At 38.7% G+C, this 23,413-nt stretch overlaps 1 protein-coding gene across 3 annotated transcripts in view; it reads right to left on the reverse strand.

The window, feature by feature from the left end:
- Positions 1–23,413, reverse strand: part of SERPINI1 (serpin family I member 1) — an 84,270-nt gene that overhangs the window by 8,150 nt on the left and 52,707 nt on the right. For all 3 annotated transcript variants that reach the window (XM_027541956.1, XM_027541965.1, XM_027541974.1), the window contains exons 3-6: positions 22,656–22,886; positions 20,089–20,283; positions 18,060–18,264; positions 10,940–11,037 (exon numbers count right to left, since the gene is read on the reverse strand). In XM_027541956.1, coding sequence (XP_027397757.1) covers positions 10,940–11,037; positions 18,060–18,264; positions 20,089–20,283; positions 22,656–22,886 — 729 coding nt within the window. The remainder of the gene's footprint in view (positions 1–10,939; positions 11,038–18,059; positions 18,265–20,088; positions 20,284–22,655; positions 22,887–23,413) is intronic.

Here is a 23,413-nt window from a genome sequence, read left to right on the forward strand (position 1 = left end):
GAAGTCCACAATCCAACATTTAGTAATTGTTGAATGAAAGAAAGAGAAAGTTGCTCAGTCGTGTCCAATTCTTTGTGACCCCATGGACTATATCCCGCCAGGCTCCTCTGTCCATGGGGATTCTCCAGGCAAGACTACTAAAGTGGGTAGCCATTCCCTTCTCCAGGGGATCTTCCCAATCCTGGGATCAAACCCGGTGTCCTGCATTGCAGGCTGATTTTTTACTGTTTGAGCCACTAGGAAAGCCCAAATGAAAGGGGTTAATTATTTCATATATTAATAGTAAGACCGTGGGTATTGTCACTCTACAGGTATTGTCACTCTACAGGCCCCACAATTCTGTTCACAATTATGGCTATAGAGTTTATTCTTATAATAAATAAAACATATGACACTAATTCAGAGTAGATGGAAAACAGTCCCAGAGAGACAGAAAGAATACAAAGACCTCACACACACTAGAAGACTTAGAAAATCTAACTGAGTGGAAGAGCAAAGGGAATGTGACTCAACAACCAATGTTATCATATATATTTCAAAGACAGCAAATAAAGATTGAAACCAATGTCCCAACCCCACCAGAGACAGCAGGCTTCTGCAGTTGTAAACAAGATCTCAGGACACTTAACCTTGAGAGAAATGCCACCTCTTTGGATGTACAAGTAGGAGAGAACATGTAAAAAGTGAGAAATCACATCATGAATACTGAGTTTTTCTTTTGGGACAAACTTCAAGCAGTTACATTGAAATAAAATATAAGCTGTAAGTGGCTTAAGAAAGAGTATGCTGCCAGCACATCACAGAAGGAGATAAGGTCATGCAGGAATACAGGCAAGTTCATAGCTTCTGTGTTTGCCCTCCAATATTGCTCATCCTTGTGTAATTATGTGTCAATCAAGGCCATCTTTCCTACTAGGCCAGACACTTATTCCCTGAGGGCCTGGACCTTCCTGTGCTATTCATCTTCTGTCTCAATCCCCAATTTCAGGCACACTGCCAGCCACTCAGGTATTTGAGGAATCATTATGTGAGGGGAGTTAAAAGAGATTCACACTGATGAGTTTATCTTATTGCTTAGAGAAAAGATAACTGTTCTCTAAAAATGGAAATAAAGAAACCATTGGGAAATAGACACACCAAAAAAAAAAAAAGAAATCCACACACTGTTCCCAAGCAGTCTTCCGGTCACTGCAGACACTGCTGCCAAATAACTGGTCCTTCTTTTCTCTGGGCAGCATGGTGCAAGGCTTTTCACAATGGATGAGATGGGAACAGGGCCAGCAAACCCTAGATCCCCCAGAGAAGAGCTGGGAGATAATACAAGCTTTCCCCAAAAAAGCAGAGCAAAATACTAAGGTATTCATTCAGCCGCAGAGCAAATATTTATCGAGTACCTTGCTTGCATGAGGTGTTGTTCAGGGCACCAGAGGCTCTGAGTGTCTGCGATGGACATATGCTGGCAGGCTAGCCTTCATACGGGAGGATGCCACTACTTCCTTCGTGGCACTGTTCCTAAACAGTCAATTTAAATAGATTGCTGCGTCACCAAGGACAGGCTTAAAATAACAAATGAACGGAGTTCCATAACAGAACCCTGGGCTACCAAAAACGTCTCTGTCTCTGTAATTTAGCTGCTAAAATATTTTGAGCTTCAGGCCCACCCACGACCTTTAGAAAGGTTTTAAGAATCTGAGCTCCTTCAAGGTGGGAATAGTGTTTGCTTGTTTATTTTTCCACATAGATTTTGTGATAGACCAGCAAATATTCATTTATGTATTCACTCATTCACTTAGTCATGTACTGAGCACCTGTGTGCCTGATATTGTTGATGAACTGGGTATGCTGCTGCTGCTGCTGCTAAGTCGCTTCAGTTGTGTCCGACTCTGTGCGACCCCATAAACGGCAGCCCACCAGGCTCCCCCGTCCCTGGGATTCTCCAGGCAAGAATACTGTAGTGGGTTGCCATTTCCTTCTCCAGTGCATGAAAGTGAAAAGTGAAAGTGAAGTCGCTCAGTCGTATCCGACTCTTCGAGACCCCATGGACTGGGTATACTATGATGCACTAAATAGTTCCCTCCTGGGAGGGAAAGCAGACATTAAATGAATGCATGCTCAGTTGCTCAGTTGTGTCCAACTCTTTGCGACTCCATGCAACCCTGCCAGGCTCCTCTGTCCATGGGGTTTCCCAGGAAAGAATACTGGAGTCGGTGGCCATTTCCTACTCGAGGGGATTTTCCTGACCCAGGGATTGAACCCACATCTCCTGCATTATCTACATTAGCAGGCAGATTCATTACACTTTCACTTTACTTTTTACCACTGAGTCACCTCGGAAGTCCAGACATTAAATAACAAGGATGATTTTTAAAAAAGAGAATCAATGAAAGACCACAGTTTCAGGGTATATTAAGTATAAGAAATAAGGTAAAGTGATGGGTTAGCTGTGACTAGGGCAGGTAAGAGGAACTACCTGATATCAGATGTTAAGAAAGGCTTGTCTAAGGAGATTAATTTGAGCTGAGACCTAAAGAATACAGAGGAGTCAGTGCTGGACAGACTTGAAGGCAGAGTTTCCGGTAAAATGGGAGAAAGGCTAGTGCAATGCAGATACAAGCCAGGTGTGTTCAAGGACCCAGAAAAGGCCTGTGTGACTGGAGCATGGGGAGCGAGGAGGGCCAGAGCCTCGAGAGAAGCCCCCAACTTGGAGCAAGGCAGGGCCCAGGATCATCTCCTAAGGGCTTGCTCCCATCCAGCATCTATCCTGCTTCCCACATTGTGTTGGGCTCTGAGGACAGAAAGACATCTGTGACACATTCTGACAGCTTCTGAGGAGCTTCTGGCTTAGTGATAGGTAAGAGAACAAACAATCTAAAGAAAAGTGGAACTCTGATAGCACTTTGCACTATCAGAGTTCAGATGACGGAGAGAAAAACCATCTAGGAAGGGAACGATGTCCAGGAAGCTGCTCAGGGATGGTGACATATGAACTGGTTCTTGAAGAATAAGTAGAAGAGTGAAAGTTGGAGAAGGGGACAAGGCCATTCCCAAGTCAGGAATTATATTTGCAAGGTGAGCGGAGCAGTGGTGATGACCTGAAAGTCCAACTGAAGCCGGGGCTATAGGAGGAGGGAAGGGGCAGGGAATGTGCTCGATCTTAAGAGCTTGGATCATGATGCTAGAGAGCCTGGGGTTCGTTCAGAAGGAACAGGACACGACTGCTCTGATTTTAGCAGATACCTGCGGCAGCAGCTGGAAAGCGTGAATTGGATGAGCAATCAGCTGGGGGCAAGAAGATCAACTTTGTCAGTTGTTGCAACAATCCAGGCAAAAAAGTAGGGGGAGAAGTGGAATTATGGTTTCAGTTGGAACCATAGCTGGAAGAGAAAGGCAGCCCTCTGACTTACAGGCAGAAGAAGAAAGAGAACAAACAAGGGCAGGTTGTAAGAGTCAGTACAGCACAAATCTACATACTTGAGTCTGACCTGAATATGGCTTTTGCTGTGTCTTCTTAATTCCTTTATTTTATTGGGTCCTTTATTAAAGCTCATACTTTGTGCTGAAGGATTTAGTACTCTCTTTCTCTTTCCCCTTACACCTTCCAAGAGGATTATCTATTAATCCAAATGCTGACATTCATTTCCATTACAAAAATAGCCCTACTCTATAACCGGATCCTCACTGCAACTAGATGAGCATTTTAAATACAGCCTGAGAAGAAAATGATTCTCAGCACTCTCTAGGTTCCATGTTTATTATATGAGTCTTTACTATGTTTTATGTTAATGGAATTTAGCGTCAAAAGTAATGGACATCAAACCGAGGTGAAAAAATAAACACCACAGATACAGAGCGTCTCATCTTATTTGTTCTTTCATTCAGACAGTACAAAGCAGAAAGCAACACACATAAGGATCAATTTGGGGGAGCTTAAATTCTGGCAGGGGATACCTAATACATAAATAATTTTAGGAGATTAGACATGATATGTGACATAAGAAAAATAAGAGAATATTGTAGTAGTTAAGGAGTGGTAGCTTCTGGTTGGTATAATCATGGTGACTTATCAAAGTTAGGGATATCTGACCTGAGGCTCAGTTCAAAAGATATTTCAGGTGGGAGAGATTTCATAATGATGGGGTGCTGGGGGGATGTGGGGTGCCGAGCGAGTGTTCAGTTTGGCTGGAGCACAGGCTGTCTGTATGGAATCAGATGGAGCTGAGGCTGGAGGGAGCTGAGGCCTGAATGTCTTGATGAGAAGTGTGGATAGTGCACGGCAGACTGAAGGGACGCTTTGAACAGGAACTGGAATGATCTGAGAGTGAGTTTTAAGGCGATTAATCTTGGCAGTGGTAGATAAGACAGATTAGATGGAAGAGAGATTGGAAACCGTTTAGGAGGCTATTGAAATAGTCTAGGGCAGCAGTAATGAGAGTCTGAAATGAAAGTAGATGCCATGGAACAGAAAATGAAAGAGTGGATTCAAGGGGTCTTAGCAAAGGACTCTCAAGTCACTCAGTTTTTCCAGGAGCAAGAGAATGTGAAGCAGGGTATTTTGTTGTTGCTGTTGTTCACTGCTAAATCACATTGACTATTTTTGAAGAAAGATAAAATTTTCATTACATGATTTTAAAATGTAACAGCATCCCAACAGTACCGAATTGTTTTCTGGGTGCTTTCAAATTTATAAATTCTGCTAATAATGTTATTTTTAAAAGATTTTCTTAGTTTTTAAATGTGTGTGTGTACACCCGGTCATGTCTGATTCTCTGGGCCCCATAGACTGCAGCCTTCCAGGCTTCTTTGTCCATGGAATTTTCCAGGCAAGAATACTGGAGTGAGTTGCCATTTCCTTCTCAAGGGATCTTCCTGACCCAGGAATTAAACCTGCTTCTCTTATATCTCCTACTTTAGCAGGTAGATTCTTTACCAAAGAGTATTAAAGAAGTCATACATACACAAGGTAAATTTCCAAACCAAATACAGTGGCCTATGAAGTGAAAAGCCCTCTCTCACCTACAGCCTCTGTCCTTGAGGCAACCACTGCTATCATTTTCTAAGATAGTCATAATATTCTGCTCATTTAAAAGCTTAAATACATACTTATGAGGAGGTGGTCTAAGATGGTGATGGAGCAAAATCCTGAACTCTGCTTCCACAGACAGCAAATCTACTGCTATGTATGGAACAATGACTGCTAGAAAAGAATGAATAAGCAGCTGACCAATGGGAGGGGTCACAATGAGTCAAAGGGCCTCATGGAGACAGGTAGGAGAGGCAGAGGATCAGTCTCACCAAAAATCCCACACCCTGGTGCAAAGACCCCCAGTAGGGAGGGATTTCTGGTCCAGAGCTACTCACCCAACCCTGCAGAGATGAGATCCCCAAATATCTGGCTTTGGAAACCTAAGGGGCTTATGTCCAGAGGACCCAGGGGCTGGGGAGACTTGAGACATTCCTTTTAAATGACACGGTCTCGCTTGTTCCAGAATTCAGCACAAAGACAGCAGTTAGAGAAGTGGCATGGATGAGTTCTGTGTTTGCTCTCTCCCTGTACCTTGCTTGCACAGGCTCAGCCTTGCTGGTCTTGGGTGTGCCCATTCCCAGAGCTCGTCCCCAATCTTTCTAAAGGCAGGGGTGTGCCCTTCCCCCAGTGTTCTTCACCTGCATCACTAAAGCCAGGGAGTGAGCACAGTCCATTCAGGGAGGCCCCTTAATTGCCTGGTCCTTGTGGCCAGAGGGGTTTGCATTTCTGGCCACCCCCCCAAACTGTAACAACCAGAGAGACAGTTCTGTGAGGCTCCTACCCCCAGGGCACTGCATAGACAGTAAATTAAAACCACCTCAGTCTGCCTGCGAAAAAGGCTCATTGCCTTGTCCTGGAGCTTCAACCTGAGGGACAGGCTGCAGGTGTGTTTCCATGAACAGGTTACAGAGGCGCTCGCAGAGAATGCAGGCAGGAAGACACCCTCCTTCAGCCCTCTCTGGGCCTCACCACAACTTGCTGGTCCCTCCCCAGAAAGAAATTATTCACTCCCCTGAAGCCCTGATTTTTGCAAACTTTCACCCGGGGACACATTGAGATCTGGTCTGGAGATCAGCAGTGTTTGTAATTGTGGGCCCGCAGGGCTGCAGGGACTTGCATACCTTAAAAGCTACAGCCTGGGGCTTCCCTGGTGGCTCAGTGGTGAAGAATCCACCTGCCAGTGCAGGAGACAGGAGTTCGATCCCTGATCCTGGAAGATCCCACGTGCCACGGAGTGACAAATCCCATGAACCACAACTGTTGAGCCTGTGTTCCAGAGCCCGCGAACTACAACTACTGAACTCTGTGCACCCTACAGCCCATTCTCTGCAACAAGAGAAGGCACTGCAATGAGAAGCCCGCCCACCACCACTAGAGACTAGCCCCTGCTCCCTGCAGTAGAAAAAAGCCCGCACGCAGCAGTGAAGACCCAGCACAGACAAAATTAAATAAATAAATAAAATTATTTTTTAAAAAAGAACCACTCTAAAATAAAACATTTTTGTCACTCTTCCCTTAATTAAGTCCAGCTGCTTATGTCTCTCTCCTCACAAGTCTGTGTATCTCTTCAGAGCAGGTCAGGTCAGATCAGATCAGTCGTTCAGTTGTGTCCGACTCTTTGCGATCCCATGAATCGCAGCACGCCAGGCCTCCCTGTCCATCACCAACTCCCGGAGTTCACTGAGACTCACATCCATCGAGTCAGTGATGCCATCCAGCCATCTCATCCTCTGTCGTCCCCTTCTCCTCCTGCCCCCAATCCCTCCCAGCATCAGGGTCTTTTCCAATGAGTCAACTCTTCGCATGAGCTGGCCAAAGTACTGGAGTTTCAGCTTTAGCATCATTCCTTCCAAAGAAATCCCAGGGCTGATCTCCTTCAGAATGGACTGGTTGGATCTCCTTGCAGTCCAAGGGACTCTCAAGAGTCTTCTTCAACACCACAGTTCAAAAGCATCAATTCTTTGGCACTCAGCCTTCTTCATCGTCCAACTCTCACATCCATACATGACCAGTGGAAAAACCATAGCCTTGACTAGATGGACCTTTGTTGGCAAAGTAATGTCTCTGCTTTTGAATATGCTATCTAGGTTGGTCATAACTTTCCTTCCAAGGAGTAAGCATCTTTTAATTTCATGGCTGCAGTCACCATCTGCAGTGATTTTGGAGCCCAGAAAAATAAAGTCTGACACTGTTTCCACTATTTCCCCATCTATTTCCCATGAAGTGATGGGACCGGATGCCATGATCTTAGCTTTCTGAATGTTGAGCTTTAAGCCAACTTTTTCACTCTCCTCTTTCACTTTCATCAAGAGGCTTTTTAGTTCCTCTTCACTTTCTGCCATAAGGGTGGTGTCATCTGCATATCTGAGGTTATTGATATTTCTCCCAGCAATCTTGATTCCAGCTTGTGCTTCTTCCAGTCCAGCGTTTCTCATGATGTACTCTGCATAGAAGTTAAATAAACAGGGTGACAATATACAGCCTTGACATACTCCTTTTCCTATTTGGAACCAGTCTGTTGTTCCATGTCCAGTTCTAACTGTTGCTTCCTGACCTGCATAGAAATTTCTCAAGAGGCAGGTCAGGTGGTCTGGTATTCCCATCTCTTTCAGAATTTTCCACAGTTTATTGTGATCCACACAGTCAAAGGTATAACATCATAATCATTTCTTCCTTTTTATGACTTAGTACTTTGCTCACCCTCTCTGCCTTACTAAGAGTTGTTAAATGAAAGGAATAGATGTGGCACTGAATATAATTAATTTGTATAACTTAAACACCATGAAATTTTCATTAAAGCAGAAAGTAGTAATCAAATACATGTTTATAATTTGCCTAGGTACTTGCGAGGATTACTAAGTGTCATAAACATTTTAATCAGCAAGGTTTTCATGTTATTTGGGGAAAAGAAGTATACATGTGAAAAGGACACCAACCACATAAGACAGAGCATATGGTGTCCCCAAAATGATGCAGGGAATAAATGCTATTGAATTTAGAGGAATGGAGAGGCAAGTTTTATAGTTGTGTCACTAGAAGGTTTCTGAATGAATGATTTATAAGGTAATGTGTATATTTGTGAGAGAGAGAGAGAGGGAAAGAGAAAGAGAATGAAGAATGTATTAGCTGGGGTGGCTGGTATGCCAGGATTTCCAAGACTCTGGCAAAACTGGAAATTTAAGAATCAAGGAATTCTCACTGAAAGCTTGAGAAGTTAACCTTAGATCAGTTATCCTGAAAATCTCAATTGGGTAGCATTTGAGGCCAATCCTGGATTTCTTACTGATATTTTAAGGAGTTAAATGATCCAAGAAATATAGCAGACAAGGTGGCCCCAGATAAACCTATTCTCTCCTTCTCTCCCTTGTTTTATCCTCTAGCAGATGTTTGTGTGTGCCCAATCAATTCAGTCATGTCCAATTATTTGTGACCCTATGTACTGCAGCCCACTAGGCTCCTCTGTCCATGGGATTCTTCAGGCAGGAATACTGGAGTGGGTTGCTATGCCCTTCTCCAGGGGATCGTCCCAATCCAGGGATTGAACCCACATCTCGTACATCTCCTGCAATGCACCAGGGAAGCCTAGCAGATGTCTACTGTGTACCAACTATGTGTCAGCCCTGGGTCAAGTGCTGGGAATGCCTCTGCAAGCAGGATGCTGAGACAAATTCAATGCTGATGGAGGCTTGTTCAAAGAGCAGAGACTTTCCACTATAGACTATACGAACTCCGAAAAAGACTAGTGTGATTTCAAATCTGCACTAATATGTACATTTATGCTCTACTGTCCCTGACAGTAAAGGCAATTAAATATTACCTTATAAACCTTCCAGATATGTGAAAAAATTTAAGCCACACTAATCACAATAATTGATTTGCCATTACAACGATACTCCCTCAGGACTGAAAAGCAGCAAATATTCTGTGTGTGCGAAATAACTGCCTAGATGTTTGGGTGAGACAGTGAGGAATATTTAATCAAACTGAAAATAGAGCCATGGTAAGAAAGCAAAATATAATTATCCAGTTGGAATTTGGCCAGTATAGCAGACAGATTATCTGAATTCCTAAGGAAAGGAGCGTAAGAACTTGAAATTATCCTATGCTCGAACCATGAATATATTTCTGACTCAATTACAATGTACACATTACTTTCTGAATCTCCACCAGTCCTATCTTCTTGACAACCCTACTCAAAAGTTCAGAGCCCTAGGAGCCTGGATGTGAGCCATGAGGACCTTTCCTCAGGGAACATTCACTTCTCTCGTGAGGACAGGAACATCTATATAGTAGACATGTAGAAAAGTTCTATTAGTGTTTTGGGATGTAAGTTGTCTAAATGACGGGTAGAAGTTGTGGTATCGAATACATCAGTATCATCTCATTGCCAGAAGCTGAATGCTGGTTAGAAAACAAGCTTCCCAAGCCAAAACCTGGGAGGATAAAACCTTTTTTCATTGTAGACTCTTGAGAAATTCTTGAAAGCTATGTACCTGCTATCTCTGCCCTGTCTCTCTTTCTTGTACACACACACACACATATATATGCATGCACCCCTATATGCAATTTCGGGGGGGACGCATCCACTTCTCTAAATTCAGTCCATGTTGAGAAGCTATTATTCACACTCCAGGTTGAGAAGCTATTATTCAGTCAGCTTGATTTTTCTATAGGTTGCTGCTTCAGGAGAGAAAAATCTAAATTCTTTCCTATAAACACATGAAAGGCTAAGGATTTTTTTTTTTTTTATCACCTCTACTCTCTCTATAGTTGGAGACTTTGATTCAATAAATTGCATATAAAGAAGCCCTACCTATTCAGTATCTTTTTTCTTGATATATATCTGTCTTTATCTCATCAGAAAAAGGATTATTTCCCATGTTCTATAGAAATAATAGAAAATAATTATCTAATCTAAGACTTATACTCACAAGTGTCTTAGAATTGGCTGCTTTAAAGTATTTCCAAAAGAATTGTACATTTCTAAGTACCTTAACAGTACTATTACTAATACGTTAATATTTTTATCCTGATCAAATTAGGAAATCAAATAATTTAACTGGTTGTTTTCCTGTGGGATATTTAAAATAAATTACTCAACAGCTAATACGCCAAGTATATTTGAAGCTATTTCTTCAAAACCACGGTTTTTTATTGAAGACTTAGGACAATATTTAGGAGAAGGCAATGGCAACCCACTCCTGGTAGGCTGCAGTCCATGGGGTTGTGAAGAGTCGGACACGACTGAACGACTTCACTTTCACTTTTCACTTTTCTGCACTGGAGAAGGAAATGGTAACCCACTCCAGTGTTCTTGCCTGGAGAATCCCCGGGATGGGGGAGTCTGGTGGGCTGCCGTCTATGGGGTCGCACAGAGTCGGACACAGCTGAAGCGACTTAGCAGCAGCAGCAGCAGGACAATATTTACATCATCTCACAGGTATTCTTTTTAAAACATCTAGTTCTCACAGTGGGTACTCAGTTATCCTTTCTGCCTTCTTTCTTTCCTATATGATTTATTATAGTAGTTTAGTTTAGTCGCTACGTCGTATCCGACTCTTGCGACCCCATGGACATGATTTATTATAACCAGATACATTGAGATATTCAATCAACACATCTATTGATTATCTACAAGGCATTTTGTCAGATGTTATGGGGAATTCAAAGATGTATAAGAGAGGTCTTCTGGAGAATATAATCTACTGTCAAAGATAAGACATGAATCAGAATAACAAATTTAGTGTTATGACTGTATTTATAATTTTCTTATAGAAGTTAAATATATTTGCTATATTTATCTGGCAATTGATAAATATATTTTACCTCAGAACTCTGTAATAAACAGAGGCTTCACCATCATCATTATAAAAAAGCTTTTTGGAATATTTTTTTTAATTGATGTTTATTTCCTACCAGACAAGGCTGTCAGATTTGCATTTTTGATGAAAACTTCAGTTACTCCAAGAGCCTTCAAAACATCTTTTAAATCAATTTCCTGTTCCACTGTGAACCTGGAGAACATAGAGCGGAAGAAGTATTTAGTTACAGCATATTGTTACCTGGGACAAGAATAAAATGTTAGATATGTTGATTTTTTAAAAGTCTATTTTATAGAGGATAAATTATGCTAAAACTGGCTTTTGACTGCATGTAGCATTTGGTTATTATTGTAAAAAGAGGGAGTATTAAAAAGAATAACATAACAGAATAGTATTACATTAATAAATAGGGAGTCATGTTGGTCTTAATATGGAATCTCTTCCAAATCAATGCATTGTATCACCAATATTTCCAGTGAAAAATATGGACCAAATATGACTGTATTAATAAACAACCACAGTTTTTAAAAGCAAAGGCTTTTTATTAATTTTTTTATAAAATGTGAAAACAGCTGGTTAGTACTATTTCCTTTTAAAAATATTGTTGCCTTCTAATCAAAACAGATCATAAATATACAAGTTTTTAGGTAATGGGCTGTGTCCTTAAAAAGCTAAGTTTGTAATAGTCACTAAATGTTATACTAGCATCATTTGTGATTTTCTGGTTTTAAGAAGAATGACAAGAGAATGGTTGCTATAAACAGGAGTAATAATCAGGAGAAAACCAACAGATGAGTAAATGTATAGCAAACATATTAAACTAAGTACTAAATGTTGTCTATATCTAACAGTTTAACTTGCACTTAAACATTGTTTACTTTGATACCACAAAAAGCAGATAGTGACTGTGAAAATAAAAAGTGGGATGAGTAGGAAAATATACTGCAGAATATATTCAATGGCTTGAGTGAAATTTTAAAGTGTTTTCTGTGTATGCTTTGTCATTTATTTATTTGTTCATTTACTTATTGGTCACAGATGGAGCTTACTATACAATAGAAACTTTTCCAACAGTATAAAATAGATCAATAAAAACAGATTAATTTAAATATCACTACAGCCCTTTGAGGTAGCTATTATTATCTTCAGTTAATATTAGAGGAAACTGAAGGGCAGAGAAATGAAATAACTTGATTAAGTTGTGACGGTGGTGGTTTAGTTACTAAGTCGTATCTGACTCTTTTAGTCCTGTGGAATGTAGACCACTCAGCTCCTCTGTCCATGGAACTTCCCAGGCAAGAATACTGGTGTGGGTTGCCATTTCCTTCTCCAGGGGATCTTCCTGATCCAGGGATCAAACCAAGGTCTCCTGCATTGCAGATTCTTTACTGCTGAGCCACCAAGGGAGCTCCACCTTGGATCATAGCTAATAAGTGGCAGAGCTGAGATATGATCCAGGTAGTATATATATCCTGATCTGCCTAAAATAGGGACGTGAAGGAAGATATCAGTAAGGAATCCTTTTTACTTCTTAAAACCAGCTTCATTTGTTTCACACTTCTGAGGCTGTTCAGATGAAGATGGTATTTGATAGAGATTGATTTGGGGCAAGTTCCCTAATTTCTGAGCCTTGATTTTGGGATGCGGAAAATGGCAATAATAATGCCTACTTCACAGTATCATTGAGGAGATTAAATAAGGTTTCCAAATGTCTTAGGACAGTGCTATCATGCAGGAGGCATGAAATAAAGGGCAGATACTGTTAAAGTACTTACTATATTGCAGCTATGTGTAACATTCACACTGAGTGTTCACCAAGTCCCAGTGCAGTGCAGTGCTAAGTCGCTTTAGTCATTTCTGATTTTTTGTGACCCTAGATCACCAGACTCTTCTCTCTGTGGGATTTTCCAGGCAAGAACACTGGAGTGGGTTTTCATTTCCTTCTCCAGAGTATCTTCCCTACTTAGGGATCAGATACACATCTCTTACATCTCCTCCATTGGCAGGAGAGTTTTTTACCATTAGTGCTAGTGCCACCATGTCCTGGGCACTGTGCAAATTCTTTTATGCTTAGAATCTCATTTAATCATCCCTGTGATAATCTCACACAGTCCTATGAGATAGGTATTATTATCTCTGTTCCACAGAAGAACAAACTGAAGTTCAACAACACTAAGCTGCTACTAAGTCACTTCAGTCGTGTCCAACTCTGTGCGACCCCATAGATGGTAGCCCACCAGGCTCCTCTGTCCCTGGGATTCTCCAGGCAAGAACACTGGAGTGGGTTGCCATTTCCTTCTCCAACTCATGAAAGTGAAAAGTGAAAGTGAAGTCACTTAGTCGTGCCCGACTTAGTGACCCCATGGACTGCAGCCTACCAAGCAACTTGCCCTAATCACACAGCTAGTAGGTGGCAGAATAAAGATATGAGCTGAGATCTTCCTGACTGAAAAGTCCCCCCACTACTAATCACCATAATTCCAACAATGGCTTCTTTAGAAACAGACAAACAAGCTACAGGAAGATCTTACATTTCACCCACTGGTTTTAAAAATAAAAAGCCACAACACTGCTTTTTTTAAAACCATTAGGCATGGCTGTTTTTGTAAAGGCATTTGATGTAATCTTATATTTGCAACTTTCTATTATATCTGAATAAATTAAAGAGGTATATGGAGGGCAGAAACACTGGAGATTACGTGAAGTAAGTGTTAGAAAAGAACAAACATATATTACATATAAGGACATTTGTAAAAAAAAAATATGTGTAAGAATCAATCAAACCCTTTGTAGAAAAATCTAATAAAAGCATTCATGTTAAAGAACAAAGTCAGATGGCTTATGCACCGGTTTTCTTTTAAGGCATGGAACTGAAGTGCTTTATTAGTAGACAAGCATTTCAAAGTAGCAGGATGGTTTCTCATTACAAAATAGAGAACCACTTATCCTTTGATTTCTAGCACTCTGATCACAAATGAAAAATCTGAGACTACAAAGGTCAGAGTGGAAAGAAACTACAGCCAGTCCATCTGCATTCCAAACAGAGATTTGATTCTGATGTTAGAAAAATCTTTTTATACCTAAACTCTATCAGTAAAAACAGAAAAGTAAAAATATATAATGAAGATGGCAATTTCATTAGAATCAGGTTTTAGAAATCCTACTTAGAGAAAAGTATGTATAAAGATAGATTAACAAAAGATAAATACTAGGACTTAGAAATAAACAATAGTAATAATAGATAATAATTACATGATCGTTACTTTAGGGCAGGCATTATTCCACAGTGCTTTTAAATATTTTACATATATTATGCATATATAAATAATACATATTTTATATAGTAGCCAAATTATATTTTCTAACATGGATAAATTGGAAGACTATTTGGCAATCCCATTTAAATCTTAGAGATGTACGTATGACTTTGTATAAACTTTGTGGTATTTCACTGGATTTGGTAATATCACATAGAGATAGAAATCTTACCCTCTTCTGAACAGATTCTTGTATTTTGGATAAAAATGTAATTTCAATTCAGCATCTGATTCCTGTAGGATTTATTGTTCAGGGGGAAAAAAATAACAATACAAAAGTAATTGCCTCTTCCACTCTCCCCCAACTCCCAAATACCCTATGCCTCTTAAGGAAAGCATTTTAAATCAATTTGTATAAAACCTGATATAATAGAAAGTAAATACCTGTCAGATAGGACCAGAATGTGGGCAAATTCAGAAATACTAAGTTCAATTCTTAGAGTAATGTCTTCATGTGAAAAAAAACAAACAAGCAAGCTATATAAGCCCTTTAAGACAGACACTTGAGTAAAGCTGGAACACAACTATTAGAAAATTTTTACCTTTGCTAAAATTAAAGTCACATAAATCATTACCCTAATCATTACCCTCAATGAACATTTGCTGGGTCCTAAAGCTGTAAAATGGAAGGGTGGATGGTTCCCATTGATTATTACTGACACACTGGCATTTGAAAACAGTCAATCTCTTAAAAAAGGAAACCCAATTTATCTTATGTAGCTATTTAGCCTCCCACTCTATGCATTAGCCATGCAGAAGGAGAATTGGTAGTACTTCTGGCAAAATGGATACATGGTAATTAACTGTGCCTAGTTTAGTAACAGGCATTAATATGAGCAAGCAAGCAAGCTAAACTATTTCATAATTGAAGAGTATCTCTTAGAAAATGAAAATTTAATTTTCTTCTGCTGCCGCATTCAATTTCTCAGTGGACAGGACCTAGAGGCCACATTTTCTAGTGAATACGGTTGAATTACAATATATGATACTTATTAAGCATTCATTTAGAATTCTTTTAAAATACCAAATAACTTTGCATCCTCATAGAATTAAACATTTGAGGAAATGCTACAGCTAATTCATAGAATTTAGTAAAAGATGCATTAATTCTGTACTGAATTTCTGATATCATCAAAAAGAATTCCTTATAAAATACAAGGGAAAATACAAAATTAATGATAAAAGGTCAGTAGATAAGAGTTTAAATCAGATTTAGTTATTTAAAGATTAATATTGAAAAGTAAATGGTTCCTTTAGAGTTAAGATACATTGTTCATATATTAAATGGTTATTGTTCAGTTGTGCCCTACACTTTTGCAACCCCATGGACTATAGCCTGCCAAGTTCCTCTGTCTATGGGATTTCCCAGACAACAATTCTGGAGTGGGTTACCATTTCCTTCTCCAGGGGATCTTCGCAACCCAGTTAATGAACCTATGTCTTCTGCATTGGCAGGCAGATTCTTTACCAATGAGCCATCAGGGAAGCCCTCATGTACTAAATAATAGACGTAAATGATCACCTATTATAAAAACCCTTGGTTTTGTTTGTTAGATATTCATTGACTATCTCTCCTTGAGAACAGAAATCTTTCTACATAAATGTATTATCATGGGAAATTATACAAGTTAAGTACATTAGCCAGAAAGAAAAAAAACTGGGGTTATGATTACCTTAACTTTCATATGTAGACTAAGAAATATATGGCTATATATTATGAATATACAACTTTAAAATAAAGTGCACATATAGTTTTAGCTAAAAATGTATATAGTTTCAAACAGTCTTTCATTAACATAAACAAACATCAGCTAAAGTTTTGGAAAAATAAGTATTAATATAAAATGTGACTTTCAAATGATAATTCCTATTGTTATTAAAGGAATAAATATGAACTAGTTAATGAGTTTTAGTATTCTTGCCTGGAGAATCCCATGGACAGAGGAATCTGATGGGGTGGGGGGCATTGCAAAGAGTTGGACATGACTGAAGAGACACAGCATGCATGCGTGAACAATGAACTTTAGTAATTCAATTTTAATACTAATATCTTATTTATCATCCTTCAGTATTCATATTAATCATGTTTTTAAAATTTTCTAATGAGGTGGATGAAACTGGAGCCTATTATACAGAGTGAAGTAAGCCAGAAGGAAAAACACCAATACAGTATACTAACGCATATATATGGAATTTAGAAAGATGATAACAATAACCCTGTGTACGAGACAGCAAAAGAGACACTGATGTATGGAACAGTCTTATAGACTCTGTGGGAGAGGGAGAGGGTGGGAAGATTTGGGAGAATGGCATTGAAACATGTAAAATATCATGTATGAAATGAGATGCCAGTCCAGGTTCAATGCACAATACTGGATGCTTGGGGCTAGTGCACTGGGATGACCCAGAGGGATGGTATGGGGAGGGAGGAGGGAGGAGGGTTCAGGATGGGGAGCACATGTATACCTGTGATGGATTCATTTTGATATTTGGCAAAACTAATACAATTATGTAAAGTTTAAAAATAAAATAAAATTAAAAAAAAATAAAATAAAATTTTCTTAATATGGAATGAATATTGGAACTGTACTCCACATACACACTTGTACATGCTTATTGGCTGTTTATCTGTGTCTTGTTTTCTAGCCTAGAATTTACACATTATGTTTATAAATTTGTTGTTTGTGTTTACTGGTCTAGCTCCCCTATTAGGTTTTAAGGTATTCAGGGCAGAATAATATCTTCAGTTGGATTTTATTTTTGCAAACACTTATTGTGTTTCTAGGATGGGAGAGAGAACTGACTTTAAAAGAATCGACATAAAAAAAATCAAGACCTACAAAAAATTTAATTCTGCTTGGGGTGGTAATTTGGGACTTCCCAGGTGGCACTAGTGGTAAAGAACCCACCTGCCAATGCAAGAGACAGTAAGAGACGTGGGTTCAATCCTTGGGTCGGGAAGACCCCCTGGAGGAGGGCATGGCAACCCACTCCAGTATTCTGCTTGGACAATCCCATGGACAGAGGAGCCTGGTGACCTACAGTCCACAGGGTCACAGAGAGTTGGACATGACTGAAGTGACTTGGCAAACATGCACAGTAACATAAATGCATTGTCATAACAGGGAGGTGCATACATGAGGCAAAGGGAGGATCATCTGCTCCATCACCTGGTTCTAGAAGAATTGGTGCCAGAGTTGTAACCTGAAGGCCAAGTAAACAATACCTGGCAAAGACTCCAAGAGGGCATTTTAGGTTAATGCAAAAATGTACATAGAGACCTAGAGGCATAAAAGGGCAGGTGACTGTGCTATAAGTACAAGCACACAGACAGTACCTACTACAAAGGATTTGATACGGTGAGTGGTCAGAGAAAGGGTTGAGGAAGTGGATGGTAGTCAGAATATCTAGGCCCTGCATAGCTTTTATTCTTTCAGCCACAGGGAAAATTTTAAGCTTCTTCCTGCTTATTTATGATTGCATTTAACACCTAAAACATGACTTGTTTGCACTTCCAACAAAATAGAAAGTTATTTTCCCCCAGCTATTATCAACTTCAAATATTAATGAACTACCAGAAGACTGTCAATGCAAATGATATTCAGAGACAATCTATTGAAAAATCTTCTAAAATTAAGCTAAGGATATTGACTCATATCTGAAACTTGGTCTTGATAAGTGGTACTGAATAAATAAATGAGTCAGCCTGTGTCTCTGGGCAGAACTGAGTGAAAGAATATTTTTTAAAAAGATGAAGAAGGAGGAGAAGGAAAAGGAGGAAGAGAAGAGCAACACAAGACAAAATTTGAAAGCAGTGACAAGAGTTCCTTTGAGTCAGAAGCCTCATTGATACCCTCTGCCCATGCTTTCAGAGGGAGTTATACAGGAGTCTCTCACCTGGGCAGGTACACTTCCACCTTTTGCTTCTTTACAGAGTTTGCCCACTCTTCAATCAGCTGTGCTTTAACCAATGGCTCCAGTGTGGCCAGTGGAACTTCCTGTCTGGACAATACCAGCATCATACTTATCGCATCTCCCTCATATGGTATTTCCAGGACTTGGTAGATGCCACCAGCTTCATTGGAGCCATCACTAAATTCCCCTAAAAAAGGACAGAAAGGAGAAAAAGGGCCTCCATCAAGGCTTGAATAAAATGTTTATATTTGTTATAACTTTCTTCCAAAGTTATGCATAGAATATAAAAAATTCAGGCATCTGAGAAGAAGACAATTTATTTTAAAGTAGGCCCTGAAATTGTGATTCCTCAGTCCTACCAAATTAATTTTAGGATCTCCAGAACTGTTTCACATGTGTCATAGCATGTTCTCTAGACTTAACATTTTATTTTTAAGGGATATACCTCAAATGAATATATTTTAGGGATATCATTAAAAAAATGAAAAGTCATGATTAGAAAAATAAAGCTCTGGATCCATGTTGGATGTGAATCACATTTACCAATATCCACCTGATTTCTAAGAAGGGAAAAACTGACCATGTAATACCCCATACTCTTGCTCAGTCATGTCCAACTCTTTCTGACTCCATAGATTCTAGCCCGCCAGGCTCCTCTGTCCATAAAATTCTCCAGGCAAGAAAACTGGAATGGGTTGCCATTCACTTCTCCCAAGGATCTTCCCAACCCAGGGATAGTCCACCAGGAAAGCCTACTCTATTATTACCACAGCTAAAAGTTTTGAGGCCAAGGTAGCACAGCCAACATGAAATTTAGAGCATTTATGGTGACTAAAATCTCCAAAGTAGATAATTAGGTAATTGGCTTAGTGTTCCATGAATTTAGCTAAATTGACCAGGCTTTCATTAATAATAATAATAATAAAGTCTTTAAAATAAATAACCCTGCAACTAGTTTTAAAAAATGTAATGTTTTTGTTCTGAATATTTTCATTTAACTGATATCCTTTAGACGCCACATTAAATATTTTGGTTCTCAAATAAATGGATATTTTCCTTTCATATTTTGACTGTTAATTTAATTAACTGTGATTATAATCTGTTACTTTTATAATGTACCTTTGCATAGAATAAAATATTTGTTCTAATATATATTTAGCTTACTTATATTTCTGCTTAAGACAATAAATTATCACAGTTCAGCATGGTATATAGAGAGGATTAGCACCCTAAAATTCTGAAAAGTCCAACAAAATATCCCTGAAAATAATGCCAAAGATGCTGACTTGTATCACAAATTATAGACTCTCAGTAAGTGAAACTATGAATAATTATGCCTGACCATGCATATTTATGGGCTTCCCAAGTGGCACAGTGGTAAAGAATCTGCCCACCAGTGCAGCAGATGCAAGAGATATGGGTTCAATCCCTGGGTCAGGACGATCCCCTGGAGTGGAAATGGCAACCCACTCTAGTATTCTGGCATGGGAAATCCCGTGAACAGAGGAGCCTGGTAGGCTAGAGTTCATGGGGTCTCAAAGAGTCAGACATGACTGAGTGACCGAGCACACACACACACACACACACACACACACACACATACATACATAAGTCTGAAAGCAAAATTTTAAAAGAATGCTTATAGTTCAAAAAGTGATGGGGTGTACAAACCAAGACCTGGGTAGAACATATGGTTCACTGAAAACTACCCCAAAGTGAATGGCTTTCTGGAGGAACTCAGAACATTCTTATACAAGGTCAGATATTTTCACATGAATAAAGTCACTCTGTATGTGTACTCAACTTTATAAACTAAACATATTGGAAAACTGTCACAACATATAATATTCACTCAGGATCTAATCAAAAGTCTTTGAAAATAGGGCCAAGAAAATTGAATTGTAGCCCAAATCAGATTGACAAGAAATCTGAATAACAAATATTTCATGTTTTTTCTTAGAAATTTGTTGATGTGCTCTAAGAAGAGAGAAAAAAAGCCAAAATGTCTTACCATAATAAAATTCTCCTTGTTGGTACATCATTGGAATTTGGACTTCACTTTCATCATCTTTAGTGAAGGAAAAAGTTCTGGTATTTTCAGGTCTGAATTGTGACTTCCAGCTCCCCTTGAAATAGACAGCATTGATGAGGGCCAGATGAGTGACAGCATCAAAATCCCTTGGGGATACCAAATCCTTCAACAGACCTATTCAGGAAAAGACAAATGGATGAAAATTCATATTAAATCAAAAGATGAAAGAATATCAAAAGATTGTCAAACTATCATCTGACAGAGTGATTAAGAACTTTATACCATTGTAATATTTACAATAAAAATTAAAAGTACCTAATGACATTAAAAGACACTTACTCCTTGGAAGGAAAGTTATGACCAACCTAGATAGCATATTCAAAAGCAGAGACATTACTTTGCCAACAAAGGTCCATCTAGTCAAGGCTACGGTTTTTCCAGTGGTCATGTATGGATGTGAGAGTTGGACTGTGAAGAAAGCTGAGGGCTGAAGAACTGATGCTTTTGAACTGTGGTGTTGGAGAAGACTCTTGAGAGTCCCTTGGACTGCAAGGAGATCCAACCGGTCCATCCTAAAGATCAGTCCTGAGTGTTCTTTGGAAGGAATGATGCTAAAGCTGAAACTCCAATACTTTGGTCACCTCATGTGAAGAGTTGACTCACTGGAAAAGACTCTGATGCTGGGAGGGATTGGGGGCAGGAGGAGAAGGGGACGACAGAGGATGAGATGGCTGGATGGCATCACCGACTCGATGGACGTGAGTTTGAGTGAACTCCGGGAGTTAGTGATGGACAGGGAGGCCTGGCATGCTGCGATTCATGGGGTTGCAAAGAGTCTGACATGACTGAGCGACTGAACTGAACTGAACTTTTAAAGGAAAAAATGTTATACACACACACACACACACTTACAGACTAAGGGGATCTAAAACACCCACACCATCTAAAATAACACTAGTAGTATTCTGACATTTTCACAAACTACAGAACCACATACAACAGAATCTCAGGCTTCACTACTTCCTAGTTGCAATGATAAACGTAAAACTCAACACAGAGTGTGCATGTGCTCAGTAGCTCAGTCGTGTCTGACTCTGTGACCCTGTGGACTATAGCCTGCCATGCTCCTCTGTCCATAGAATTTTTCAGACAAAAATACTGGAGTGGGTTGCCATTCCCTTTTCCGGGGAATCTTCCCAACCCATGGATAGAACCTAGTCTCCTGCATTGGCAGGCAGATTCTTTACCACTGAGCTACCTGGAAAGCCCCCCAACACAGAATAAGCATTCAACAAACATTTCTAAGTTTACTCTTGTACAATGTATGTAATTTAAATGTCATCCAATTCAAATGGTTTCCCCATGTACATTGGATATCTTTTTACCAAATGCAACAACTGCTTCTGAGTAAGTGAAAACAGATGTGTAAAAGCCAATTTAACTCATGATATCTTATTTCTCATCATTTAAATGTTCCTATCTAAATCTATTGTGAAAGACATTGGGACTTTGGTGATGGCTGAAATTGTTTAAGGGGAGTTTGGAATTAAACAGCTTTCAATAATTCAGTCTGATGCAGGTGAATTATTATTCGTAACTTACTCTTTGAATGTTAAAACACAATTGTGTTTCTTTTATGTTACATTTTAATCTCATAGTTAGAAACCATAGAGCCAATATTTGCTTGGCACTCTCTCATTTTATTAGTCAGCACTTCTTTTTTTTTTTTTTAAGTCAGCATTTTGGGGATTATGGGACAAAGAGTATGTGATCAGGGTCTTTTGTTGTTGCTGTTCCAGCATTAAATGTATTAAGACTAATATTATTTTTGGAGTCTTGACAACATGAGTTAATTAATTTAATGAACAGCCAAAGTAATCTACTTTCAGTTTGGTCTTATTTTTTTTTAATTCCAATTTCAATTATTTTTTGGTAAAATTGGAAAATAAAATGATAACATATGAAACATTTGGAGAGTTCGAATACATTTGGATAATAAGATTTAGAAGTAAAAATTAAAACAAATGCATCTTTTTCTAATCCCTCTCCATTTATTTGGCTTAAAATGGGCTTCTCTTTTTAAAAGGAATCCTGTATAATTTTTTGATTACCAGTTAAGTTCTGTGGTTTAAAAGTCAACAAATATTTTTAAACTCTCTTATTCTATTTTAATCACACTGTTAAGAGAGTCACCAACTGTCATTCTAAATAGTATCTAACTTATGAAATAGTCAGCTGTAGTAAAATTCCATACAGTAATAAAATTACTGTTCAGATGAAACTCACCAACTGGGGACACACATCTCATATTAATTTATCAGTGCCAATATTCTATATATGTCAAAAGACTTAACATCTTTCTCTAATGTTTATTCATGAACAAGGTTTCTAAAATCAGTTGTAATCTATAAAAAATAATTAGTAGATACTCAACTAAATGCAATCTAACATTCAACATGTAAAAGGAACAAAGGGACAAATAATGTCAGAAGGAAAAGAAAGTTCAAACTAAGCTATTAGAGAAAGAAAGGAGCCAAATAACTTACTGTTTGTGTTATTCTCCACCCACTTATTGATATAGTTGGCCACAGCTACATTTTGACTGAAGTCCACATGATTGACTTCTGCATTAAAGTACTTTTTTATCATTTGCAAAAACTCTTCACTGATATGAAATCCATTTTGCACAAAGAGGGAATTGGCAATTTTCATCACATACTGGCTCTCTTCAGCAGTTACCATGTGAGAAAGATCCTTCAAGAAGGAAAATTCTTCACCTGCAAAATGACAAAGGATGTTTATTAGTGGAACAAACACAGTGAAAGATTCTGAAGAGTGGAAGAGCATGAAAATATAGCAAGGAGGATTAAGAGAACAGGCCCAAAGAAAAAGCACTTGCTTCTTCCCCACACTGACATGGTGTGGAAGTTGCAAGATTTGTGCTATTTCTAGATGTTCAAATTAACTTTTGCAGTTTTATTACTGATATTATTTTTATTTTTTATTGATTATCTATCTATAAAGTAGAGATATTTGGATTGTTTTCTTTCAAAGTACTTAGGTTACTTTAAGTTAGTCTTATAATTATCAGAAATATGAATTAATTTTTATTATCTAGTTTAAAAATCAAAATATTCCTTTAAATTTTACTTTCAGTAAACTTTTTAACTTTATAAATAGAAAATCCAGTCAAAATTGTATTAATTCTCAAGTTTTTAATGAGTTAATTCATATGTATATTGGAAATATTAAATAGAAATTTTACATCATAGCAAAGTGATTACAATATACATTTTGGCTAGAA

The sequence above is a fragment of the Bos indicus x Bos taurus genome, chromosome 1 (assembly GCF_003369695.1).
Source record: "Bos indicus x Bos taurus breed Angus x Brahman F1 hybrid chromosome 1, Bos_hybrid_MaternalHap_v2.0, whole genome shotgun sequence".
Classification (NCBI taxonomy): Eukaryota; Metazoa; Chordata; class Mammalia; order Artiodactyla; family Bovidae; genus Bos; species Bos indicus x Bos taurus.